The following is a 27,653-nucleotide window of genomic DNA, read 5'->3' on the forward strand; positions in this document are numbered from 1 at the left end:
CGTCTCCCTTTACTGGACCCCTCTCACCCTGAGCATCAGAGTGCGTAAGTCCTGAGACTAGTTATGGCCACACCTGCTGGGTTACCTCTGGCAGGTCCACTGCTGCCGGAGTTTCCCTTTCTCTGCAATGGGAGAGTGGTGGAACATTGACTCCCACACTGACCCTTTTACATGCATCCTTGTTGGAGGAAGGTACTATTATTATCCCTGTATTACAGATGAGGCTCAGGGAAGTTAAGCAGTTTCTCCAAAGTCCCATAGACACTAAGGGGAAGATCCCAGAACTTAAACCCAGACCTGTTTAAGCCCAGAGGCTGAGCTCTTACTCAGTACACTACCCTGCCTGCCTAGCCTTAACTATTCCCCCAAGTCCTAAACTTGATTCTCTTCTGAGCCCAGCTCCTCTGGAAGTTGCCTGTGAGAGGACCCCAGGCACTAAGCCCCAAGCTTTAGTGCCATTCAGAGCCTGGTTTTGGGTTGAAGATTGAGATCTTTTATTTTCTCTCCTTTAGCCTCTGCCCTAAACAAGTGTCTATTTACCTCTTTTTTTAACCTTACACTTTCTTTTTAATGAGTAATTTTTTTTTAATGTATCTCCATTTTTCTGCCACTAGTCAAATATTACCACTGAAAAAGGTTAAATCTTTTGGAGAAAGCATCTTTTTTTTTTCTTTTGGAGATGGAGTTTCACTCTTGTGGCCCAGGCTGGAGTGCTGTGGCATGATCTCAGCTCACTGCATCCTCCACCTCCCGGGTTCAAGCAATTCTTGTGCCTCAGCCTCCCGTGTAGCTGGGATTACAGGAGTGTGCCATCACGCCCGGCTAATGTTTGTATTTTTAGTAGAGACAGGGTTTTGCCATGTTGGTCAGGCTGGTCTCAAACTCTTCACCTCCCAAAGTGCTGCCCGGCCTCTCAAAGTGCTGCCTGGCCCTAAACACTTAGCACTTTAATCAAAAAGGATGCTGGCTGGGTACGGTGGCTCACGCCTGTAATCCCAGCACTTTGGGAGGCTGAGGCAGGAGGATCACCTGAGGTCAGGAGTTCGAGACCAGCCTGATCAACATGGCGAAACCCCGTCTCTACTAAAAATACAAAAATTAGCCAGGCGTGGTGGTGCACACCTGTAATCCCAGCGACTTGGGAGGGTGAGGCAGAAGAGTTGCTTGAACCTGGGAGGCGGAGGTTGTAGTGAGCCGAGATCGTGCCACTGCACACAGCCTGAATGACAGAGCAAGACTCCGTCTCAAAAAAAATAAAATAAAAGTGCTAAGTGTTTCTAAATAGCTCAGTTGCTCTCTTTTGCCTCTTACCCCTTCCCTAGGCCTCCAGTAAGTGAATGCCTGCTGGCTCAGTATTGTTGGGGCCGCTCTTAGAGCTGGGAGAAGTCAGACCATCAGAGTTCACTTGCCTTTAGGAAGGTTCTTGACATCTGGCCAGGAAACCTAAGATCTGCATAGCAATAGAGTGTCCGTCTGTACATAGCCACACAAATTTTACCTGTTAAATTTTATTATAGTAACAAAGTGATTATTTTTAATAATAAAAGCAGAGTGACTGTAGGCAAGAGGATGGCCCTATCTCAGGCGAAGTCCCCTTAGTGTTTCAGACCTAGGCTGGCCAGAATAGTCTTCTAGAATGTAACATTTATCCACCAGGTGTCACTATTTACCAATCTGACAAGCCACTGAGCTGTCTCCGTGCTTTCCATGGTTGGAATCCAGGCTAGAGACCAGAATAGGAGATGAATGAAAATAGATTTAGAAAAGGGCATGTGGCTGGAATGCAGCTTGCAGTGTGGAGGGCGGGGGTGGGAGGGTAAAGAGGGCTCTTTGAAAGACCAGCGACACTTTCCTGATCAAGTTTCCTAAGCTGATACTTCCCTGGAAGGAGTCAGAACTTGGGTTTGTAGGAGTAGCCCTGGCTTCCAGCTGCATTGTGCTAGACTCAGGTTTCAAGCCCCAAGTCTAAGTAGTCCCCACTTCAATAAAACAAATTCCTGGCTGGGTGCAGTGGCTCTTGGCTGTAATCCCAGCACTTTGGGAGGCCGAGGCAGTTGAATCACCTAGGTCAGGAGTTCGAGACCAGCCTGGCCAACATGGTGAAACCCCGTCTCTACTAAAAATACAAAAATTAGCTGGACGTGGTGGCAGGCGCCTGTAATCCCAACTACTCGGGAGGCTGAGGCAGGAGAATTGCTTGAACCCAGGAGGCAGAGGTTGCAGTGAGCCGAGATGGTACCATTGCACTCCAGCCTGGGCAACAGAGCGAAACTCTGTCTCAAAAAAAAAAAGAAAAGAAAAGAAAGAAAGAAAGAAAAACTTCCTGACTGTGCCTACTTGCACCTCTGCCCTTCCGTTCTGATTTCATGTGCCTCGGGGCATAGGAAAGCATCCACAGTAGAGAGACGAATTGAGAAATTGCTCCTTACCAGTCTTCAAGCCAGAGAGACAGTTTAGGATACAAAAGGGAGAGGTCAGGGGCCATGAGAATAGGAGATGCGCGTGGGCATGCCTGTGAAAGGCTGCCTGGAGGACTAAAGTAGGCAAAGGAGCCTCTACGGGCTCCCCGCGCCCGCCGCCCTCATCCCCCTGCGCTCTCTGCTTCAGGCTGCAAGTGCAAGGCAGGAGGCTGAGATGGGCTCAGGCCAGCCATGGACGCTGCCGGCCCTCAGAGCCAGCCGTTGCTGGTGAAATCCATGCGCAGTGCCTCCTCCTCAGCGGGGCTCAGCTCCTGCAAGGGGGCGCGGCAGGGGCCTCCGTAGTAGCCAAACCAATCCATCATTTTCTTCAGCCCTGGGATCCCGAAGCGCCGCGTTACCTGCAAAGCAGGGCCTGTTAAAAGAGACTGAGAAATTTGCTGATCGCCCATATCTGGAACTCGGAAATCTGTCACTTTCAGAACGTTGAAGTCCTACCCTCTTCCCCCAGGAAAGTAACTGCCAACTCTATGGCACCCAGGGTAGACTGGGAATCCAGATTCAGAGACCAGAGAGCAGGTCTGTAATAGAAAAATACTAAAACTTCAGACTGGGGAAGAAGAGTGCCTCCTTTGGTTTTAGGAGAAAAATCCACTCCAACAGAGGAGAGGGTGTCATTGGGTCCTTGAGCTAGGGTGGGAGAAGACAGCAAGGCTGCGGGTCTAGGTACTAGAGCATCAGCCGTCTGCAGCCCAGTTCCCCAAAAGCTGACGCAGGGCACACCAGGCCTGGAAAGTCAGGAGGGGGAAAGATCTGTGAGAGCCTCAGCCACAGCCCAGACCTCTACTCCCCTTGCATCTGGCTGCCCTCACCTCCCCATAGCTCTTCCTGACCCTAACACTAACTGTTCTCCCAGGAAAAGCAAAGCATGGTTGCCCAAGGAAGTTTTGTTGTATAAACCTTATGTCATTTACTTACTATCTCTGAGTAAGTTCTCCTGTCTAAAAAATGAAGGAGCTGGACAGCATGATCTCTAAAGGCTTTTCCATGATAATGGGGAACCTAAAGCTATTGTTAAAATTTATTTATTTATTTATTTTTGTTTATTTATTTTTTTGAGACAGAGTCTTGCTCTGTCACCCAGGCTGGAGTGCAATGGCGTGATCTCGGCTCATTGCAACCTCCGCCTCCTGAGTTCAAGTAATTCTCCTGCCTCAGCCTCCTGAGTAGCTCAGATTACAGGCACCTGCCACCACACCAGGCTTATTTTATTTTATTTTATTTCATTTTATTTTATTTTTGTATTTTTAGTAGAGACAGGGCTTCGCCATGTTGACCAGGCTGGTCTCAAACTCCTGACCTCAAGTGATCTGCCCGCCTCAGCCTCCCAAAGTGCTAGGATTACAGGTACGAGCCACCGCACCCGGAATGATTTATTTATTTTATTTTATTTTTATTTTTTTGAGACAGGGTCTCACTCTGCCCCTCAGGCCAGAGTGCAGTGGTATGATCATGGCTAACTGTAGCCCAGACCTCCTGGGCTCGATCGATTTTCCCGCCTCAGTCTGCAGATCACCTTGGACTACAGGTGCATGCCACCATGCCTGGCTAATTTTTGCATTTTTTGTAGAGATGAGGTCTTGCTGTGTTGCTCAGGCTAGTCACAAACTCCTGAGCTCAAGTGATCCACCCACCTCGGCCTCCCAAAGTCCTGGGATTACAGGCATGAGCCATGGCGTTCGGCCTATTATAATTTAAAATCATGTGTGGAATTTTACAGAGTAAATGAAGCATCAAATTTCCTTGCTTTTGGTATAGCAACTGGTTATTTCATGCTGATCAGAAATATTAGATGAATCTTTCACTACCTAAAAACTACGAAAGTAGTCCTTAAGGAAGTTTTATCTGGAGGGAAGCTAAAACCTTAGGAGGATAAACATAAGAGGTTGTTTGGGATAAAGAGGCCAGGAACCACTGATGAAAGATTGACTAATAACTGTTTATCACTAGAGTCCCGGAGGCTTCATCACGCATGGATTTTTTTTTCTTGGAATGGGTGGTAAGCCACCCTCCTCCAGGCCTCACCACCCCCATGATGTTCTAATAGTCTGGCCTTTTTACCCAAAGCCTGAGGAGGTGGGAGAGACCCAGGATAGAGGATGGAAATAAGAGGTGCCTAGAGAAAAACTCGCTCCTGCCATGGGTTTCCAAAGATATCTGATGTGGCCTCTCTTCAAACCCTAAGAAAGGGTTGGTGGCAAAGACTGTAGAAAGTCCTAAATATAGCCAGGGGCAAGAGGCAGGCTGGTGGGAAGGTGGAGGAAGGACATTGTGTTCGACCAGGGAGGGGCAATAGAGTGACATCAAGCTGCTCTCGCGGTGTCTGAGCCCACAGCCCAGGCAGCAGAAAGGTGTTCCAGGCATTCCTGGGTATGTGCCCAGAGCTGGCACAGGAGAGGACACAGAATGAACGGTGAGGCAGGATGGGGTAGGGCGGGATGACACGCAGAGATCTGGGATGACAGCTAGGCATCCTCTCTTCCCCAGGGGCAGCCCAAGCTGCTTCGTCTGCAAAATGAGGGATAACGCCACCTACCCCATAGAGACGTCCCAAGGGCCAGATGAGAAAACACCGCTAATATTAGACCAGTTCCCATGAGCCCTGGAATCCGCTCCTTTTCCTGTCCCGGTGGCATGCGGGTTCTGGGACCTTCGCTTTCACAGGTGCATTGGGAGTGGGAGAGCCGAGGCCCCACCCCAGTGGAATGTTCAGTATGTGCAGGACGGCCTGTGCCCAATGGGGGCCCAATCGCTTCTGCAAGTTCCTACAACCTATTTATAGAAAGGCCCCATCTCGGAAGCACCTTCACCTCCACGGGACTCAGATCTACCTCCTCAGCTGTTCTTTCTCTAAATCTAAGTTAATCTGCTCCTTTGAGGTAAGGATACAGCTGTGAGGGAGCTCTAGAGCCCACCTACCACTTTACCCAAACAAAACATTGTGGAGTGCCTAGCTCAGCCTGGGACTGCAACCAGGCCCATGAGGCCCTTACCTTGCACACAAAACTTAAGGGGAGGCCAAAAACCTCAATCATCAAAATAAGTAATATTTCAATGCTTTTTTTTTTTTTTTTTTTTTAAAAACAGTCTCACTCTGTCGCCCAGGCTGGAGTGCAGTGGTGCGATCTCGGCTCACTGAAACTTCCACCTCCTGGGTTCAAGTGATTCTCCTGCCTCAGTCTCCCGAGCAGCTGGGATTACAGGTGCCCACCACCACACCTGCCTAATTTTTGTATTTTTAATAGAGAGAGGGTTTCACCATGTTGGCCAGGCTGATCTCGAACTCCTGACCTCAGGCGATCTGCCCACCTTGGCCTCCCAAAGTGCTGGGATTATAGGCATGAGCCACTGCGCCCAGCCAAAATAAGTAATATTTCAATGCAATATTTTTTTAAAAATCAAAATTAATGCAAAAAAAATCTACAATGAACAAAGCTTTAAATAAAGACAGGATCCAGCTGTGCCCCACCATATTGAGGACTCATGCATAAGTAATCATGTGTGCCCCAAATACATGGGGTTTTTTGGTGTATTTTTCATTTTTATTTTTATTTATTGTATTTTTTAAATTTCTTTTTTTGAGACAGGGTCTTGCTCTTTCGTCCAGGCTGGACTGAAGTGGCATGATCATAGCTCACTGCAGCCTCGGCCTCATGGGCTCAAGCAATCTTCCTGCCTCAGCCTCTGAGTAGCTGGGACTACAGTTGAACGCCACCACGCCTGGCTAATTTTTGTTTATTTTTACTGAAGACAAAGTCTCACTCTGTTGCCCAGGCTGGTCTCAAACTCCTGAGCTCAAATGATCTTCCTGCCTCAACCTCCCAAATTGCTGGGATTACAGGTGTGAGCCACTGTGCCCTCCTGGTGTCTTTTTATTTTTTATTTTTTATTTTTTTATTTTTTTGAGACGGAGTCTCGCTCTGTCGCCCAGGCTGGAGTGCAGTGGCCGGATCTCGGCTCACTGCAAGCTCCGCCTCCCGGGTTCACGCCATTCTCCTGCCTCAGCCTCCGGAGTAGCTGGGACTACAGGCGCCCGCCACCACGCCCGGCTAGTTTTCTGTATCTTTTAGTAGAGACGGGGTTTCATCGTGTTAGCCAGGATGGTCTCGATCTCCTGACCTCGTGATCCACCCGTCTCGGCCTCCCAAAGTGCTGGGATTACAGGCTTGAGCCACCGCGCCCGGCCCCTGGTGTCTTTTTAATGGTTAATCTTTCTCCAGAAGTAGATTTGGAAAAATATGTTTTGATGAGTTTGCTTCCATTAAAGCCAGGAAAATAAAATTATAACAAATCATGTTTTTGGTATATGAAATATTTAAACCTAAAATAGTGCTGTGAGTTTTAACATACCTACTTTTCAATTTTCAATATTTTTTCACCCACTTTAATGTTCTTAGGGGGGAAAAAATCACCATTTAGAAAAATACTTAGAGCTTTTACTTTCAGGAAGGTGGAGTAGATGTACTTGTCCCAATTCTTCCCAATAAGTACAACTAAAAACTCTGGACATTATATAAAAATATTATCTGGACATTTTATTTAAAAAATTATATATATCTGGACATTATATAAAAAACAGACATAAGAAGACTCTGGAAGGCAGAGAGAAGAAGGAAGACCAACAAGCGACCCAAGAAGCAACACAGCGCTGCATACCCTGGCGCAGACTTGGAGCTGAAGAAGTCAGCAAGCACGCAATGCCAATACGGTACAGACAATACAAGCACTAACAGAAACCAGTTCTCTCTAGCCAAAGGACCGGAAAAGCGGTGGCCTAGCAAGATGGAAAGCTTTCAGACAATAACTGCTCTACTCTAGTCAAACACCAGCCAGGCTAGCAAAGACTGAGTGAAGGCGTCTGAACTGCCACCCCTGCTCCCAGCTGGGTGGTGTCAGAGCAGGCCTAGTGGAGGGAAGTCAGGACTTGCACCACTGCTCATCTTCAAAACACCACCAGAGCCCACCCCACCTGCTGCCAGACACACAGGCAATGCAGTGGAGGCAGTGTGTAGGGAGCAACCACGGGGCTCTTCTACCCTCCAGGCAGCAGAATGTGCATAGATGCCTAGTACAGAGCCTAGTGCAGAGGTGTCTTTTTTTTTTTTTTTCCAGAGATGGGGTCTCGCCATGTTGCCCAGGCTGGTCTCAAACTCCTGGCCTCAAGCAATACTGCCGTCTCTGTCTCCAAAAGTGCTAGGATTACAGGCGTGAGCCAGTCTGCACCAGATCCTTAGGTGTCAATTTTAAAAAATATGTACAGGACTTATTGGCTGGAAACTACAAAATGCTGAAGAAATAAACCAAAGAAGATCTAAATAAACAGAGAAATGTACCGTGTTCAAGGACTGGAGGACAACATGGTAAAGAAGTCAATTGTCCCCAGATTGGTACGCAGGCTTAACACAATTTCGATCAAAGGCCCAGCAAGATTTTATTGTAGATATAGACAAGATTCTTGCAAAATTTATATGAAAAGGCAAAGAAGGCCGGGCGCGGTGGCTCAAGCCTGTAATCCCAGCACTTTGGGAGGCCGAGACGGGCGGATCACGAGGTCAGGAGATCGAGACCATCCTGGCTAACACAGTGAAACCCCGTCTCTACTAAAAAGTACAAAAAACTAGCCGGGTGAGGTGGCGGGCGCCTGTAGTCCCAGCTACTCGGGAGGCTGAGGCAGGAGAATGGCATAAACCTGGGAGGCGGAGCTTGCAGTGAGCCGAGATCTGGCCACTGCACTCCAGCCTGGGTGACAGAGCGAGACTCCGTCTCAAAAAAAAAAAAAAAAAAAAAAAAAGAAGAAAAGGTAAAGAAATTTGACTAAAACAATTTGAAGGAAAAACAAAAGAGCAAAGTGGGAGGAATCAGTCTACCTGATTTTAAGGCTTAGCTACAGCAATCAAGTCTGCGTGGTACTGCAGAGAGATAGACACAGAAATCAACGGAAAGAAGAGAGAACCCAGAAACAGACCCACACAAATACGCCCCACTGACAAGGCACGCAAGCAGTTCAATGGAGGAAAGATGGCCTTTTCAACAAATGATGCTGGAGCAAATGGATATCCCTTAGGGAAGAAAACCACAAAACCTCGACCTAAGTCTCACACTTTATACAAAAATTAACTCAAAATGAGTCACAGACTTATAAAACATAAAACTATAAAACTTAAAGGAAAAAAAAAAGAGAAAATCTTTATAATCTTCTAAGAACACTTTTTTTTTTTTTTGAGACAGAATCTCGCTCTGTCGCCCAGGCTGGAGTGCAGTGGTGCAATCTCAGCTCACTGCAAGCTCCGCTTCCCAGGTTCACACCATTCTCCTCCCTCAGCCTCCAGTAGTAGCTGGGACTACAGGCTCCCGCCACCACGCCCGGCTAATTTTTTGTATTTTTAGTAGAGACTGGGTTTCACAGTGTTAGCCAGAATGGTCTCAGTCTCCTGACCTCGTGATCTGCCCGCCTCGGCCTCCCAAAGTGCTGGGATTACAGGTGTGAGCCACCGCACCCGGCCCTGAGAATTCTTTAAGAGTTTTTTTTTTTTGTTTATTTTGTTTTCTTTTTCTGAGATGAAGTCTCACTCTGTCACCCAGGCTGGAACGCAATGGCACGATCTAGGCTCACTGCAACTTCTGCCCTCCGAGTTCAAGTGATTCTCCTGCCTCAGCCTCCTGAGTAGCTGGGATTACAGGCGTCTGCCAGTGTGCCCGGCTAATTTTTTTTTTTTTTTTTGTAGTTTTAGTAGAGACGGGAGTTTCACCATCTCGGCCAGGCTGGTCTTGAACTCCTGACCTCGTGATCCACCCGCCTCAGCCTCCCAAAAAGCTGGGATTATAGGCGTGAGCCACCGTGCCCAGAACTCTTTAAGAATTGTTAGACTTGACACCACAAACATGATCCATAATAGAAAATGTTGATAAATTGTACTTCATCAAAATGTAAAACTTGCTCTGCAAAAGGCCTGTTAAGGCAATGAAAAGACAAGCTGCAGACTGGGAGAAAATATTTACAAGCCACATATCTAACAAAGGACTAGTATTTAGAAGCTATAAAGAACTTTAAAATTCAACAGTCAAAAGAACAATCCAATTTTAAAATGGGTAAGAAATATAGATAGTTGACTGAAAAGATGGCAAATAAATACATGAAAAAAAATGTTCAATAGCATTAGCCATCAGAGAAATGCAAATTAAAACCACAATGAGATGGTACTACACATCTATCAGAATGGCTAAAATAAAAAATAGTCACAACACCAAATGCTAGCAAAGCTGCAGAAAAACTAGATCACTCATATGTTTACATCAGTGTAAATTTAAAATAGTACAGCCGCTCTGGAAAAGTTTGGCAGGTTTGTTTCTGGGTTTTTGTTTGCTTGTTTTGGGGTTTTGGGGTTCGTTTGTTTTGTTTTGTTTTGTTTTTTGAGACAGGATCTCACTCTGTAGCCCAGGCTGGAGTGCAGTGGCAAAATCACAGCTCACTGCAGCCTCAGCCTCCCAGATTCAAGGGATCTTCCCTTCTGCCTCAGCCTCCCGAGTCGTGGGACCACAGGTGCATGCCACCACACCTAGCTAATTTTCTGTATTTTTTGTAGAGACAGAGTCTCCCCATGTTGTGCAGGCTGGTCTTGAACTCCTGGGCTCAAGCAATCCACCCCCCTCAGCCTCCCAAAATGATGGGATTGTAAGTGTGAGCCACCACACCCAGCCAGCAGTTTCTCAGAAAATGAAACCTGTGGCTACCCTATGACCCACCATTTGTACTGCTGTGTATTGATCCCAGAAAAATGAAAACTTACGGTCACACGAAAACCTGTTCGTGAATGTTCATGGCAGCTTTTATTTATTTATTTATTTATTTATTTATTTATTTATTTATTGAGATGGAGTCTCACTCTGTCACCCAAGCTGGAGTGCAGTGGCACAAACTCAGCTCACTGCAACCTCCGCCTCCTGGGTTCAAGCGATTCTCCTGCTCAGCCACTCGAGTAGCTGGGATTACAGACGTGCACCACCACACCCAGCTAATTTTTGTATTTTTAGTAGTGACGGAGTTTCACCATGTTGGCCAGGCTGGTCTCAAACTCCCGACCTCAGGTGATCTGCCCACCTTGGCCTCCCAAAGTGCTGGGATTACAGGCGTGAGCTCCTGCACCCAGCCCATGGCAGCTTTTAATAGCCAAAAACTGAAAATAACCCAGCTGTTCTTCAACAGGTGAATGGTTAAACATGCTGTAGGGGGCTGGCCGTGGTGGCTCATGCCTGTAATCCCAGCACTTCGGGAGGCTGAGGCAAGATGGCTTGAGACCAGGAGTTCAAGACCAGCCTGGGCAACATAGTGAGACCTTGTCTCTACTAAAAATAAAAAAGAATTAGCCAGGTGTGGTAGTGTGCACCTGTTGACTGAGCTACTTGGGAGGATGAACTGGGAAGATTGCTTGAGCCAGGAGGTCGAGGCTGTAGTGAGCAATAATCCTGCCACTGCACTCATCCTGGGCAACAGAGCAAGACCCTGTCTCAATAAATAAATAATAAATAAACATGCTGTGGTACAGCCATACCATGGTATGCTACTCAGAAATAAAAAGGAATTAACTATTGATACATGCAACAAACAACCTGGATGAGTATCCAGAGAATTATGCTGAGTGGAAAAAGCCAGTCCCCAAAAGTTATATACCATGTGATTCCATATAGTATACTCTTGAACTGACAAAATTATAAAATGGTGAATGTATGTGTGGTTACTAGAGGTTAAGGAGCCGGTGAAGGCAAATGTGAGTAGGCGTGGCTGGCTATAAGAGGATGACATGAGGGATCCTTGTAGGGACAGAAACATTCTGTGTCTCGACTGTATCAAGGTCAATATCCAGACTGTGAAATTATTCTACAGTTTTGTAAGATGTTGCCATTGGGGAAAACTGGACCATGGGTACATGGGATCCCTTTGTATTATTTCTTAAAGTTGCATGGGAATCTATAATTATCTAAAAATAAAAAGTTTGGCTGGGCATGGTGGCTCATGCCTATAATCCTAGCACTTTGGGAGGCCAAGGCAGGTGGATCACAAGGTCAGGAGTTCGAGACCAGCCTGGCCAACATGGTGAAACCCGTCTTCACTAAAAACACAAAAATTAGCCAGGTGTGGTGGCAAGTACCTATAATCCCAGCTACTTGGGAGGCTGAGCAGGAGAATTGCTTGAACCCAGGAGGCAGAGGTTGCAATGAGCCAAGATTGTGCCACTGCACTCCAGCCTGGGTGACAGAGTGAGACTCCATCTCAAAGTAAATAAATAAAATAAAAAGTTTAATATAAAATATACAGTAGGCCAGCCATGGTGGCTTATGCCTGTAATCCCAGCATTTTGGGAGGCTGAGGTGGGAGGACTGCTTGAGCCCAGGAGATAAAGACCAGCCTGGGCAACATAGTGAGACCGCCATCTCTACAAAAATAAAAATAAAAAATAAAAAAGATTGCTTAAGCCCAGGACGTTGAGGCTGCAGTGAGCTGTCATCACACCACTGCTCTCCAGCCTGGGTGACAGAGAATGACTCTGTTTCGAAAACAAAAAAATAAAAGAAAAAAGATTGGGAGGCCGAGGCAGGAGGGTCACTTGAGGTTAGAAGTTTGAGGCCAGCCTGGCCAACATGGTGAAACCCCGTCTCTACTAAAAATACAAAAATATTAGCTGGGTATGGTGGGACGTGCCTGTAATCCCAGCTACTAGGGAGGCTGAGACAGGAGAATTGCTTGCACCCAGGAGGCGGAGGTTGCAGTGAGCCAAGATTGAGTCACTGCACTTCAGCCTGGGCGACAGAGCGAGACTCTGTCTCAGAAAAGAAAAGAAAAGAAAAGAAAAGAAAAAAAATAGGCCAGGCACTGTGGCTCACACCTGTAATCCCAGCACTTTGGGAGGCTGAGGTGGGTGGATCACTTGAGGCCAGGAATTTGAGACCAGCCTGGCCAACATGGTGAAACCCCATCTCTACTGAAACATGAAAACAAAAAACAAAAATTAGCTGGGCATGGTGGTACACACATGTTTGCCCAGCAAAGAGTTGGGGTACACAGTCTGACCACAGAACAGATTATATGAAGATGGTACTCTCCTGCCTTCTAACTCCTTTGCTAGCCCCAATCATTCCTATTTTTTCAGGACCTGGCCCCCAATAGCGTGGATTTAGAGGCCCCTGGCTTACGCTCTTTCTCTCCAGGCACCTCTAAGTGTGGTCCTAGGGTTATTCTATCACAATCACACAGGATGTTTGTTTCAGTGCATCTTCTTGGGCCCAAAAGTTGGAACTTTAATTTGCCCCTAAGGGAATTTTAATGTACACTTAAGTTTCACCATCAATAGTGCCCGACTTTGTCCGAAGTCAGGATTTTCTGGGAGGCACAAGGAGTTCCCACACTGGAATGTTCTGTCAAAGGATTTTCTGAAAGGAAGAGACTGAGTGGGGCCTGGTGCCAGCCCTGGGTCCTGCTCCAGTGAGGACACAGACTGCCCACTCCCCCCATACCGTGCCCCTGCTGCCACTGGCTCACCGCAGCGTTTGGCTCGATGAGGCGGTGCTGCAGTTTCTGGGCATCTTCCCACTGCCCTGTGAGGCAGAGTCGCTCCAGCTGGCACACCTGAGCCCCCAGGACATTGGCCAGGGCGCACACGCCCCCCACAGCTCCTGCACGAAGTAAGACGCAGAACGTCAGCAGAGCCTCTCCCCTCTGAGCATCTCAAGCCCTGGTCCCAGCACCTCTTCAGCCTGGGGACATTACATACAGATTTCTGTCACTTGGCTGGCTACATCAAAGGCATGCTCTGTGAGTCCAGAGTACACATTTCCAGAGAGAAGAGCTGCCTGCATATTCAAAATAGAATCCTGCAGGTCAAGTGCTGCTCAGGGCTGATCTGTGAGGGGCAGGGAGCAGAGCCTGAAAGTGAACTCAAGGACAGTTCCTTCCCTGAACCCCTCCCGGAATAAAATCCCATCTGCCAGTTGACGCCTCCAGCTTCCTCCAATAGCCCCCTGACTCATCAGTCCTGTAAGAGGGTAGGATGGATGGGAAGCCTTTGCTCTTTTGAAATCTTATTCCCCGCAGTGGATGCAACCAGAGACAGCAGTGGGCGTGGAAAGCACCCTGGACAGTCAGGTCACCAGGCATGTCTTCCCATTGACTGCATAAACCTGAATGAGACCCTCTCTAGTCTTCTTTGTGCTCATCAGGGCAATGAAAATGGGTTTGGCTGTGATCTCAGAAAGCCCCACCACTTCTGCAAGCCTGTGAGTATGCTTCTAAGGCTAGATAGGAGTGGAACCCTAAGCACAGTGGCCTCAAGACCAGAGAGAGAGTAGGCAATTTAGAATGAGCTAATAGAGCTGTTGCTTGTGGAATACCTATTATGTGTTCCAGGCGCGCTTCAGCAGCATGGCCCTGATGCTCTCTAATCCTCACGATCCCTCCATGCACAGAGTAGAAACTCAGGCCCAGAGAGGTGAATGCCTTGCCCAGCATTACTCGGTGAATAAACTGCAGAACTGAGATTCCCTCCAACCTCCAGAGCCTGTGCTTTTTTTTTTTTTAATCTACTCCACTTTCAGGAATGAGAGAGAAATGATGGATCCCTTCTTCTTCCCCTTCACCATAGAGGCCATGACATGGCAGGGGGAGATGTACAAGGCCCTAGACAACCAGCCAAAGTCTGGAGACACCAGATGGAATAGGAACCAGCAATCTCCCCTGCAGTGCTAGAAAAGTCACTCAAATCTCTCCTCACTGGGGCTTCAGCTGAAAGGAACAGCTTCCCTTCTCCTCCCTCCCCTCCAGGGCTCAAATCTAACCCAAACCCAAGGATGCTGACCCTAAACAGACAAGAGCAGTTGATCTAAGAGACATTCATAGGGACTCTGGATTGGAACAGAATCTGATCAGGCAACTGAAGATCCCCGGCTCAACTCTGTAGATCTGACAATTCATTCTGGCCTGGGACAGGGGAGAGGAAAATGGACTCCTGAACGACAGAGGAGGGCCCCAAGGCCTCTGCCCTCAGAGAATGATGTAGAAGATGGGATTAGACCAGCTAAGTTTGTCATCTAATCATGGAGCTCCGGACTTAGAACAAACTGCAGACATCCCTACTACAGGCCAGGGATTGTACACGGCCATCCTCCTCCAGCCAACAAGGTTACTCACAGCACCCCACATTCAGACAGGCAAGCGGCGTGGCCAGGTTTCTGAGTTTTCAGAGTGGGCAGGCTGGCAAACCACCGTCTTCAGACCCAGCCCCAGCCCTCACAGTCTCTCCCAGCAGACCCAGGTGCCTGGGTATGTCTTGGTCACCCATGACAATTTGAGAGCAGTGGGCGGCCTACCCAAGGCATAGCTGGCCATCAGGAAGCCAGCCGATCCAGCCAACACCTGGAAATCCTGCTTCCTGGTCTTGTGAACAATCAGCCCAATCCTGGTCACCTGCAACAGCAAATGTGGTATGAGAGCTGTGCCCAGAGCCTCATCCTGGGTGAGGGACTGGTAAGCGTGGTGGAATGAAAGCCCAGTGCCCAAAGAGATGCCCTCAAGAAAGCCCCAGAGAGCCCGCACGACAGAGAGAATCCACATGGAAGCCAAGGATAGAAACAGATCTCACAGTTGCCCTCAGGAGCAAAAGTGCTAGGAACCAGGAACCAGAAAAGGAGGAGAGGACTACAGCCCTGGAGCTGCTGCCACTCACATCACCACCACTGTCCTTCATGCCCACAATATTCGGGTGCTGGGAAAGCGTGACCACCGCATCCACAGGCAGGTCCAGCCCCGTGTTGGCTGGGACACTGTACAGCACCACAGGGATTGGAGAGAGATCAGCAACCTGTTGGGGCGCAGAGAAAAGCAGGAGAGGGCAGCCGCCCCAGGTCCCAGGAGCCAGAGACTTGCCCACCCACAGGTCCTGGCCTGCTTCACTCCAGGGCCACCCGGACAGGCCTCCCTCCTGTGCTGCGTGCCCCGAGTGTAAGCAATCACGGTGGGTCATATTTATGGAGTGCTTTCCATATGCCAGGCACTGTTCTAAGCCCTTTATGTTCCTGATCTCATTTAATGCTCACTGCAACCCTATGAGATAGATGACATCATTCCTCCAATTTTAGAAGGGAGGAAGCAGTAACACAGAATGGTTAGGTAAGCCTCCCAATGTTGTGCAGCTGATCCATGGTGGCAGTCCATCCGTTTCCTATAGCTGCCGTTCATGCGAAGTAGCACCCCACTCCTAGCTTCCCTCCTCTCCTCTCCCTGGGCAGAGCCTCCTCTTGGTCTCAGGCCCCACACACACCTTGGTGTAGTGGTGAATGAGGGCCGCGCTGCTCATGCGGCCACGATAGTAGCAAGGGGTCACCACCATGGCCGCGTCAGCCCCGACCTGGGCCATGCTGACGGTCATCTCCACTGTGGCTTGAGTGGCTGCCGGAGGAAGGAGAGAGGTGAGAGCAGGCAGAAGGAGGCCTGGACCAGGACACTGGGCCAAGCGAGGGTGCCTCAGCATGTCCCAGAAGAGGCAGAACAAGGAGACAGGACCCAAGCTAGGGCCTAGGAGCCTGGATCCTACACACCCACCCACCCCCAGGGCACAGGGCATTCTGGCTCACACTCGCATCCAGAGCCAGCTAGCAGGAGCTTGTTCTTGGGCATGGCTTGGCGCACACGGCTCACCACCTCGAGGCGCTCGCTGCTGGTCAGGAAGGGAAACTCGCCATTGGAGCCCTGGACCACGAAGCCTGCAAGAGACACAGCTGACTAACTCCTTCCCATCCTCTACAGAACAACCAGGACATTGGTGTTCCTACCTTCCAGCACCACAATCTTTCACACATTTCCTTCCCATCTTTGCAGGCAGAAGGTTCCCACACAGCTGCAATGGCGATTCACATCGTTTTTCTGTTTTAGACACAGGGTCTCGCTCTGTTGCCCAGGCTGGGATGCAGTGGCTCAATTATAGCTTGCTGCAGCTTCGAACTTCTGGGCTCAAGTAATCCTTATATAATATGGTTATTACAATTTTAAGCCTTGTAGAAATGGAATTAAGCTTAAATAGCCCTCTGCAGTTTTCTGTTTATTTAATACTATGTTCTGAGCTTTGTCCATAGCAGCACACATAGCCCTGATTCATTCATTTTACCTGCTGTATGGTATTCTGTTGTATGGTTAGAACACAATTTATTTTTCTTTCTCTTGTTGAGAGCGCTTAGAATGTTTCCTTGTTTTTGGCTGGGCCTGGTGGCTCACACCTATAATTTCAGCACTTTAGGAGGCCAAGGTGGGTGGATCACTTGAGCCCAGGAGTTCAAAACCAGCCAAGGGAGCATGGCTCCCTGTCTCTACCAAAAAAGGGCATACCTGTCTCTACCAAAAAAGAAAAAAGAAAATAAGAATGTTTTATTTATTTATTTATTTATTTATTTTATTTTATTTTTTTTTTTTTTTGAGACGGGGTCTCGCTTTTTTGGCCCAGGCTGGGGGCAGTGGTCGGTTGTCTGCTCTCTGCAAGCTCCGCCTCCCAGGTTCATGCCATTCTCCTGAATTAGCCGGGCGAGTAGCTGGGACTACGGGCGCCCGCCACCTCGCCCGGCTAGTTTTTTGTATTTTTTAGTAGAGACGGAGTTTCACCGGGTTAGCCAGGATGGTCTCGATCTCCTGACCTCATGATCCGCCCGTCTCGGCCTCCCAAAGTGCTGGGATTACAGGCTTGAGCCACTGCGCCTGGCCAGAATGTTTTATTCTTTTTGCTATTGCAAACAATGCTGAAACAAACATTTGCTGTAAAGTCTTCTGTGCATATGTCTAAGAGCTCCTCTAGGCCGGGTGTGGTGGCTCACGCCTGTAATCCCAGCACTTTGGGAGGCGAGGCGGGCGGATCACGAGGTCAGGAGATCGAGACCATGCTGGCTAACATAGTGAAACTCCGTCTCTACTAAAAAAATACAAAAAACTAGCCGGGCGTGGTGGCGGGCGCCTGTAGTCCCAGCTACTTGGGCGGCTGAGGCAGGAGAATGGCATGAACCTGGGAGGCGGAGCTTGCAGTGAGCCGAGATTGTGCCACTGCACTCCAGCCTGGGCAACAGAGCAAGACTCCATCTCAAAAAAAAAAAAGAAGAGTTCCTCTAGAGTTCAGATACTTTGGTGTGTAATTGCTGAGTCATATCTATGTGCACCTTCATCTGTGACACATTTTTTATGTATTTACTTTTTCTTTGAGGCAGCGTCTCACTCTGTCACCCAGGCTGGAGTACAGTGGCACAATCAAGGCTCACTGCAGCCTTGACCCCCCAGGTTCAAGTGATCCTCCTGTCTTAGCCTCTCAAGTAGCTAGGATTACAGACATGAGCTACCACGCCCAACTAATTTGTGTAGTTTTTTTTGTAGAGATGGGGCTTCACCATTTTGCCCAGGCTGGCTCGAATTCCTGGGCACAGGTGATCCACCCACCTTGGCCTCCCAAAGTGCTGGGATTACAGATATAAGCCCCCACGCCTGACTGTGTGCCACATTGCTAATCAATCAGTGTAACAGCAGCATAGAATGTCGTACATGCCAAATCTTGGTGTTGTCAGAACTAATTTTTGCCAACTTTCTGGGTGAAAAGTGAATCTCCTTGCTTTATTTTGTGTTTTCCTGTTTTTATCAATCATTTACTTGGGATATGTCTAACCAGTAACCGGTACCAGTTACAGGTGAGCCACGGTGCCCAGCCCGCTTAACTTTCTCTTTCTTCTTCTTTCTCCTCTCCATCCCATTCCATTAAAGAAAAAAAAATGGAAGTAGTTTACAAATACAGAGTACAATACAACAGGATTCTTAATTAATAGGATATTTGGGCCTGTAATCCCAGCACTTCAGGAGGCCAAGGTGGGAGGATCACTTGAGGTCAGGAGTTCGAGACCAGCCTGGGTAACAAAGTGAGACCCTGACTTTACAAAAAATAAATAAATAAATAAACCAGGTGCATTTGAAGCTGCAGTGAACTATGATTGCGCCGCTGCACTCCAGCCTGGGTGACAGAGCAAGACCCTGTCTCCAAAAAAAAAAAAAAAAAATTGGAGGCTATTTGGGAGAAGGAAGTGAAAATAAGGCCACAGGCAGTATTGGTATACAAAGTTCTTGCCATATAGTTCTGAGAAATGAGCCAGAAATTTGATGTGGAGTTTCCCGACAGCCAGAGCTACAAGGGAAACACAATCAGCTAACAGATATGTAGAACCCAAAAGATAAAAGCAAAGCAACTGCCCCGGAGAAACACAGAGTTTCCTGGCACTGGGACCAAGAGAAATTGTTCCTGTGAGTCATCCTTCAGGGGACACTGTGTGATGTAGACTCCACTTCGTTCCACCAACCTTTTTCCATGCTGTTCACTACACCATCGGATTCCAGAGTGAGTTGCCAGGATATCGGGATATCTCTCACTGGATATTTAGCTGCCTTGCCTTTTTTTTTTTTTTGGTAGTTATTTCGCGTTGGTAACATTGCAGGAAACATCTGGAGGCACACAGCTTCTTGCTTCTATGGGATTGCTTCTGGGGGATTGATTTATCTGTGTCAGGCTAGTAGCCCAAGGTAGGGCCTCCTTGTGTCTTGCTACATGGAGCTGCAGTGCTCTCCGCAAAAGGTGCCAGCTCTGGATGAGGACTCCAATCTAGCTACAATTAGACCAGCACCCTCTGACCAAAGAGTCAGAGCTCAAGCTCTTGCCACTCTCTCTGTTCCAATACCAAAGTCGTCTTCCTCCCCACCCCTGCCTGCCGTCCTGGGATGGGGCATGTTCTTGCTGCGGCCACTGATTCAGCCACCATCATCCCCTTCCTTCACCTCTCATCCTGCTGCTCAGTTCCAGGGACACTCTGGGCCCCACTGGTGGAGCTGGTCTAAACAGCAGGACAGCTGGGGCTTGCACTCTGGGAGTCAGAAGCAGACCTTGTGCTCAAAGCTTCTATGACACAGCCCCGTCTTCTATCTCATTGAAGGGGGCAACTGGCTCATGCCTGACTCCCGAGAAGGAAGAAGTGCCTGGCTGGAGAAGAGGGAGTATGGTGCAGACCGGGCAGCACTGGACTCAAGAGTCACCTCTGGCTATTGAACAAGTCAATTACATCTTTGAGTCTCTGTTTCCTTTTCTATGGGATGACAGGGAAATGATTTCAATCCTACCTTATAGGACTGTTTTAAAGGCTTAGATAAGAAAATGTCCCAGAAATCTGTGAGTGGGTACCCCAAAGAGCCCCTCCTTCACCCTGGTTAGATGTCCAGGTGTGAGCCTGATGTGTCCCTGTAGTGTAGAGAGGGGGCCAGAGGAGAGGAAAAGGCCAGGATCTCCGATGAACCAGGGACTGCGGAAAAAGCAGAAAAGCAGAGGGCTCACAGGAGAGGGGTCGGATGCACAGGCCCTGAAGTCAGAGAAGCCCAGGCTTACTCAGTTGAAAAATGGTGATGATATTAGTGCCTTTCTCAGAGTTTCGTTTTGTTTTGAGACAGAGTCTCACTCTGTTGCCCAGGCTGGAGTGTAGTGGTGCGACCTCAGCTCACTGCAGCCTCTGTCTCCTAGGCTCAGCCTCCCGAGTAGCTGGGATTACAGGCACCCGCCACAATGCTGGCTAATTTTTGTATTTTTAGTAGAGACAGGGTTTCACCATGTTGGCCAGGCTGGTCTTGAACTCTGGGCCTCCGGTGATCCGCCTGCCTTGGCCTTCCAAAGTGCTGGGGATTACAGACATGAGCCATCACGCCCAGCCTCTTAGAGTTGTTTTGAAGTTTAAATGAGATACTATTTGTTTTGTTTTGTTTCTTTTTTGAGACAGAGTCTTGCTCTGTCACCCAGGCTGGAGTGCAGTGGCTGGATCTCAGCTCACTGCAAGCTCCGCCTCCCGGGTTTACGCCATTCTCCTGCCTCAGCCTCCCGAGTAGCTGGGACTACAGGCACCCGCCACTCGCCCAGCTAGTTTTTTTGTATTTTTTTAGTAGAGACAGGGTTTCACCGTATTAACCAGGATGGTGTCGATCTCCTGACCTCATGATTCGCCCGTCTCAGCCTCCCAAAGTGCTGGGATTACAGGCTTGAGCCACCGTGCCCAGCCATGAGATACTATTTGTGAAGTACTTCAAATAGAACCTGGTGCTCAATAAGTGTTAGCTGTCATTCTTATAGGATCAAGAGAAAGTGCTCAAACCTTAAATCGGGAGGGTGGCGGGTGCTGAAGGGGAGGCTGCTGTCAATGACCTCTCACTATACACCCACTGTGATATCAGGAGTGGGTGTACAAGGCCCCCTCCAGCTGTAAGACGAAGGAAGATACTCTCCCCTGCCCCCACGTTTACACTTGCTGCTCTGGGAGCTGGATGGCAGGGAGGGGAGTGGGCATTTGGGGCTGGGGACACATAAGCAACATGGTGACTTACTGTGGCTAAAAAGAATCACATAAGGAGTGTCCCCAGACATTATTACGCCTTCTTGGTCCATCATCATTGCTACCTCCTCTGAGAAGTCTTCCTGGGATCTCTCCACTGGGCCTCCCTGCTCTGCATTTCCGTTACCTGTTCCTTGTATAATATTTCCCCATGGACAGCACCCATCTACAAAGGTCCCCAGAACTCTTCAATCCCCCACCCCCGCCCCCACCTATGGGATTAGACACAATTTCTCAATCTCACCTCTCCTATAAAATGAGAAATTGGGCCGGGCACAGTGGCTCACACCTGTAATCCCAGCACTTTGAGATGCCAAGACGGGCAGACTGTTTGAGGCCAGGAGTTCGAGACCAGCTTGGCCAACATGGTGAAACCCCGTCTCTACTAAAAAACTTAAAAATTAGGCCAGGCATGGTGGCTCACGCTTGCGATCCCAGCACTTTGGGAGGCCAAGGCAGACGAATCACAAGGTCAGGAGTTCGAGATCAGCCTGGCCAACATGGTGAAACCCCGTCTCTACTAAAAATACAAAAATTAGCTGGTGGTGTGGTGATCTGTAATCCCAGCTACTTGGAGAAACTGAGGCAGAGTCAGCTTGAACCCAGGAGTAGGTTGCAGTGAGCGAGATTGCACTACTGCACTCTAGCCTGGAAGCGACAGTGCAGACTCTGTCTCAAAAATTTTTTTTTTTTTTGAGCCGAGGTCTCACTCTGCTTAGGCAGGTGGTGGCGGGATCTCAGCTGCTGCAGCTCGCCTCCCGGTTTCGCGCCATTCTCCTGCCTCAGCCTCCCGTGCTTCGTGACTACAGGCGCCCGCCACCTCGCCTGGCTAGTTTTTTGCATTTTTTAGTAGAGACGGAGTTTCACCGGATTAGCCAGGATGGTCTCAATCTCCTGACCTTGTGATCCACCCGTCTTGGCCTCCCAAAGTGCTGGGATTACAGGCTTGAGCCACCGCGCCCGGCCCAAAAAATAATTTAAAAAATAAAAATAAATAAAAAATTAGCTGAGCGTGGAGGCACGCACCTGTAATCCCAGCTACTTGGGAGTCAGAAGCAGGAGAATCGCTTAAGCCTGGGAGGTGGAGGTTGCAGTGAGCCCAGATCGCGCCACTGCACGGTAGCCTGGGTGACAGAGTAAGACTCTGTCTCAAAAAAAAAAAAAAAAAAAAAGTCCAGGAGTGGTGGCTTATGCCTGTAATTCCAGCACTTTGGGAGGCCGAGGCAGGCTGATCACTTGAGGTCAGGAGTTCGAGACCAGCCTGGCCAATGTGGTGAAACCCTATCTCTACTAAAAATACAAAAATTAGCTGGGCATGGTGGTACACTGAGGTAGGAGAATCACTTGAACCCGGGAGGTGGAGGTTGCAGTGAACCGAGATTGTGCCACTGCACTCAAGCCTGGGTGACAAGAGTGAAACTCGGTCTCAGAAAACAAAAACAAAAACAAAACAGGCCGGGCGCGGTGGCTCACGCCTGTAATCCCAGCACTTTGGGAGGCCGAGGTGGGCGGAGCACGAGGTCAGGAGATCGAGACTATCCTGGCTAACACAGTGAAACCCCGTCTCTACTGAAAATACAAAAACATTAGCCGGGCGTGGTGGTGGGCGCCTGTAGTCCCAGCTACTCAGGAGGCTGAGGCAGGAGAATCATGAACCCTGGAGACGGAGCTTGCAGTGAGCCGAGATCGCGCCACTGCACTCCAGCCTGGGTGACAGAGCAAGACTCCATCTCAAAAAAAAACAAAACAAAAAACACAAGCTGACTGCCATGGTTCCCCAGACACACTGCACTTCCCTCCCTCTGCACACTTGCTTGTGCTGTTCCCTTCTGCCTGGAACACCTCCCAAATTCCGTGAGGGCCAACGAGCTCAAGTCTGCTCCCCAGCATTCTGTTTTCCTTGCCCAGTGCTCGCCTCACTTTGCCTGGGTGCATTCTGGCCTCCTATGTGGTGCCTAGCATAGGTGTTGAGGTGTGTGTTGACAATTTGTTGTGTGAAAGAAAAACAAGTTCTTTTTTTTTTTTTTTTTTTTCTGCTCTGGTGTGTGGCCAAACTTTTTTGCACGACGTAATTCATAACTTCCCTCTGAAAGAAATTACAGTTCCTCAGTGAGCTGAGATCGCGCCACTGCACTCCAGCCTGGGCGACAGAGCGAGACTCTGTCTCAAAAAAAAAAAAAAAAAAAAAGTACAGGTATTTTCTATATATCCTTCACCCAGCCTCCACCAATGATAATGTCTTACCTACCTATAATATGATGACCAGAACCAAAGAATTAACATTGGTACAATGTCATTAACTAAGGACTTTATTTGAATTTTGCCAGTTTGAGTCTGAGGCTTCAGTGAACCGATATCACCACTGTACTCCAGCCTGGGCAACATGGTGAAACCCCATCTCTACTAAAAATACAAAAAAAAAAAAAAAAAAAAAAATCAGCCAGGCATAGTGGTGTGTGCCTTTGGTCCCAGCTACTCGGGCGTCTGAGGCATGAGAACTGCATGAACCCGGGAGGCAGAGGTTGCAGTGAGCCGAGATTGTGCCACTGTACTGCAGCCTGGGCAATGAAGTGAGACTCTGTCTCTCTCTCTCTCTCGCACACACACACGCACCAAAAAAAAAAGGAAAGAAAAGAAAAAAGAAAAAAAAATTAGCCAGCTGTGGTTCCACACACCTGCGGTCCCAGCTACTTGGGAAGCTGAGGTGGGAGGATCGTTTGAACCCAGGAGGCAAAGGTTGCAGTGAGCCGTGATCACGCCACTGCACTCTAGCCTAGGCGGCAGGAGTGAAACTCTGTCTCAAAATAAATATATATATATATAACAAGAAAAAAAGGGAAAAGAAAAAAGAAAAGAAAACCAAGATGATCAGGATAAATAGCTAATGCACGCAGGGCTTAATACCTTAGGTGACATGTTGATAGGTGCAGCAAACCACCATGGCACATGTTTACCTATGTAACAAACCTGAACGTCCTGCCCATGTATCCTGGAACTTTAAATTAAATTAAATTAAAAACAAACAAACAAGAAGACAGTGTTGTGCCCACTCAGTAGCTGTAGACCTAGGTGGTGGGGAGGTACTAACGTGGATCACAAGGGGCCCCAGCAGGCAGGTGGGGCCGGGGAGAGAACTGCCTTGCAGGATGCCACATGACTTGAGAACAAAGATAGCACCAAGAGGACAGGGGCCCTCATTCCCATCTGGCTTAGTTAGCCTCCTCTGAAAGCCTGTTTCTCCTCCAAGCCCAATATCTGGCTGCTCCCCCATCCCCTGGCAACGTCAGGTTGGTGGTGTTGGGGCGTCTGGAGGTGCCCCTTTTCCAGAACCTGAGACCAGGGTAGCCGTTTCATGGAGCTTTAAATCAGGCCCAGTGAAAAGGCCCCAGGCCGGGGCCCACACTCAGAGGACTGCTGGAGAAGGAGCCACCTCCCTCTGTCCCTGCCAGACCTTAGGCTGCCCACAGAGCCCCTGGAGTCAGAGTGAAGGCACGCAAAGCTTTATTGGCTCCGTTCCAGGCAATGACATCAGTGTGGGGCTCTTGCCTGCTCCCATCTGTCTTCGCTTGGTGGGTCTTCAGGGGCCTCAGGGTCTGTCTCACCTGCGCTGTGTCCTCCCAGCTCTCCCTCCAACAGGGGCCATCTTCTGTGGCAGACTCCACTCATGGAGGTGAAAGGGCCCATGATCCCTGTGGGGAGCCTAAGAAAGTAGGGATTTGGACACAGCATCTCACCCTGGGCTGCATAGATGGCCCCATAGGAGAGAAAACAGACGTGTGTGTGAGCCAGCCTTGCTGGGGGCAGGGGTGTCTCCATCCATGGTTAGATGGCTTCCAAGCAGTCATAGATCTAGTGTCTGCGGTTGGGCAGACTGTGGCTCTGGTGGCTCGGGTGGCCGTGGTGACTGTGGTGACTGTGGCCATAGAAAGTGTGTGTGTGGTTGGCACCAGCTATGGTGTTTTCCCGCTGGGTGAGGAAATTCTTTTGCAGCTTCATCTCCACTTCCTCGAGGGCCCTCAGCTCCTCCTGGTTGATGTCCTTGGACTCCAGGTGACCCGAGTGCTGGTAAGCTGTGGCCCGCTGCAGCATGGAGTGAGCCAGGTGCCGCCCCTGGGTGTCAATCTCCTTGGTGCAGGCAGCCACAGCGGCCCACGTGGCCTCATCGGTGGATGGGGCTTTTCCAGACTCCTGGTGGATCTCTTGGATCACTGGCGGCCCAGATGCCTTCTGCCTGCTGGTGAAGGATTCCCGGTGCAGAGTGGAGCCCACTTCTCCGTGCCTCGTGGTGAGGGTCTCCATGTGAATTGTGGTGCTGGCCTCTCCACTCCCACTCTCAGTCTGGGTAGCATTGCCATTGGTGCTAGCATTGTTGTTGCGGGCCAGCTTCTCTTCGGAAAGGCGGCTAAAGTGAGATTTGATCCAGCTTTCATTCTTTGCTTTATGGGATTCTGGTGACTTGTCCTTGTCTGGTGGACACTCAGAGGTTGCCTTTCTTCTCCTCTTTTTCTGAACCCACAGCATGAGACCTCCACCTCCTAGCAAAAGGGCAGTCCCCAGCACCACCTTGCATGATGGCTGCTGGATGAGCTCCAAGAAGGTCTCCAGGACCCTACACCAGGCAGGCAGAGCTAAGAGCACGCTGGGTGATCTCTGGTGGTATGGTTCATGCTTGAAAGGGCAGGCTCCCCAAGGATGTCGGACAGGCAGGCCCCCTGCTGCACCCTCCCTAGGTGCCCCCTACCACCTCAACAATGAACCCCATTGTGAGGAAGGCAGTTGGGGGTGGGGTGGGGAGAGTGGGGTGGGGAGAGGCTGCAGCATCCCTCACGTCTAGCCTGGCATGCATTGCCTGAGGCCTGGGTCCTGTCTCCTACCCTGACAGCTGTCCCCAGGCTCAGTGAAAGGGCCGCTTCTCCGATTCTGTCCTTCTGCCTTCTGCTTGGAACCCATTCTACAACTTAGGCCTTTGTATCTTCCAGTCTTTGGTTTCTCTCTCTCCTGATCTGGTGGCCCCCGGGGGCAAAGGATGCTGGGTCAGGCTGGCCATGGCAGAAGGACCCCCTTGACTGGGCTGATATCCATTCCTAGCCATCTGAGACCAGAGAACCCTCCATCCAGGGCCCATGTCTGCTGCCAGCCTGGCATATTCCATCCTCATTTGAGCCCCTCACCTCACTATAGGGCAGAGTTCAGAGGGAAAAGAACCCAGGAAGAAGCTCATTCTGGAATAACTAACATGAAGTCACAATGGGCTGAGGGCGGGGAGGCAAGCAGTGGGCTGAGAAGGCAGAGTGGACAGGACAGGAGACTTCATTGGGTCTAGATTCCGGATGGTGGCTGCTACCTCTTACCTTAGTGATGCACCTATAAACCCGGAATTTGTCCCCCCATAAATAGGCATGGTTCGGGTCGTGAGCAGGTGGGCTTGCTGGCAAGGCTTTCCATAGATGCAGACAACGAAAAGCCTAATTAATCTCCAAGGCCTCTCAGAGTATAGACAGGCCTGGGCCACTGTATTTTTTTTTTCCCTCGAAAGCATCTAGCTCTTTAAAAAAAATAAGAAATGCCAAAATGGGGTTGTAAAAATTGTGATGCTTTAAGCAAAATATTTTCTTTAACAGAGTAGTGGTTTTAATATATACAAAATATTATATCATTGCAAGAAAGCATGGTCCACTCTACATATGGAAGGAATAGGACACAAGCATTTTATGGAGAACCTCATCTTCCCAGTCCTGCTGCACTAGTCCTGTGGTTGGCCACTAACCTCAGTTGAAAATAACAATTCAAAGTCCATCTTTGAGGGTGTTTATGGGTGTGAGTTCAGGGCCATAGAGCCCTTCTGTAATGACCCCCTCCTCTAGACTATGGTCATAACTTTTATTTAAAAAGAATACTCTTGGCCGGTGCGGTGGGTCATGCCTGTAATCCCAGCACTTTGGGAGGCCGAAGCAGACGATCACAAGGTCAGGAGATCGAGACCATCCTGGCTAACATGGTGAAACCCCGTCTCTACTAAAAATAAAAAATAAAATAAAAAATTAGCCGGGTGTGGTGGCAGCAGCCTGTAGTCCCAGCTACTCAGGAGGCTGAGGCAGGAAAATGGCATGAACCTGGAAGGCAGAGCTTGCAGTGAGCCGAGATCATGCCACTGCACTCCAGCCTAGGAGACAGCAAGACTCCGTCACAAAAAAAGAAGAAGAAAAAGAATACTCTTTAATCAAATATCAGTACGAATTAGCGATGCTAAAAAGATTTTTTAAAAAGAGCTACACAGGGCCGGGCATGGTGGCTCACGCCTGTAGTCCCAGCACTTGGGGAGGCAGAGGCAGGCAGATCACTTGAGCTCAGGAATTTGAGACCAGCCTGGGCAACACGGCAAAATCCCATCTCTACTAAAAATACAAAAAATTAGCCGGGCATGGTGGTGTGCACCTTTGGTCCCAGCTACTTGGGAGGTTGAGGTGGGCAGATTGCTTTAGTGCCAGGAGGCAGAGGTTGCAGTGAGCCAAGATTGTGCCACTGCATTCCAGCCTGGGTGAGAGACTGAGACCCCATCTTAAAAATAAATAAATAAGTAAATAAGAGGCCCAGCACGGTGGCTCACGCCTGTAATCCCAGCACTTTGGGAGGCTGAGGCTGGCAGATCGTGAGGTCAGGAGTTCGAGACCAGGCTGGCCAACCTGGTGAAACCCCATCTCTACTAAAAATACAAAAATTAACCAGGCGTGGTGGCAGGCACCTGTAATC

General features: G+C 49.1%; 2 protein-coding genes across 2 annotated transcripts in view; both read right to left on the reverse strand.

Moving 5' to 3' along the window:
• Window positions 1–1,478: 1,478 nt before the first annotated feature.
• The window catches only part of HOGA1 (4-hydroxy-2-oxoglutarate aldolase 1), a 29,472-nt gene continuing 3,297 nt past the window's right edge, over window positions 1,479–27,653 (reverse strand). Inside the window, exons 2-7 of the mRNA XM_003904082.5 lie at window positions 16,098–16,226; window positions 15,785–15,912; window positions 15,191–15,325; window positions 14,835–14,931; window positions 13,012–13,145; window positions 1,479–2,818 (exon numbers count right to left, since the gene is read on the reverse strand). Coding sequence (XP_003904131.1) covers window positions 2,669–2,818; window positions 13,012–13,145; window positions 14,835–14,931; window positions 15,191–15,325; window positions 15,785–15,912; window positions 16,098–16,226 — 773 coding nt within the window. The 3' untranslated portion in view covers window positions 1,479–2,668. The remainder of the gene's footprint in view (window positions 2,819–13,011; window positions 13,146–14,834; window positions 14,932–15,190; window positions 15,326–15,784; window positions 15,913–16,097; window positions 16,227–27,653) is intronic.
• Window positions 24,388–26,103, reverse strand: C11H10orf62 (chromosome 11 C10orf62 homolog). Its single transcript, XM_003904085.5, has one exon. The coding sequence runs from the start codon at window positions 25,422–25,424 to the stop codon at window positions 24,753–24,755; it is 672 nt and encodes a 223-aa protein (XP_003904134.1). The 5' UTR covers window positions 25,425–26,103; the 3' UTR covers window positions 24,388–24,752.

This window comes from Papio anubis, chromosome 11 (assembly GCF_008728515.1).
Source record: "Papio anubis isolate 15944 chromosome 11, Panubis1.0, whole genome shotgun sequence".
NCBI classification, from domain to species: Eukaryota; Metazoa; Chordata; class Mammalia; order Primates; family Cercopithecidae; genus Papio; species Papio anubis.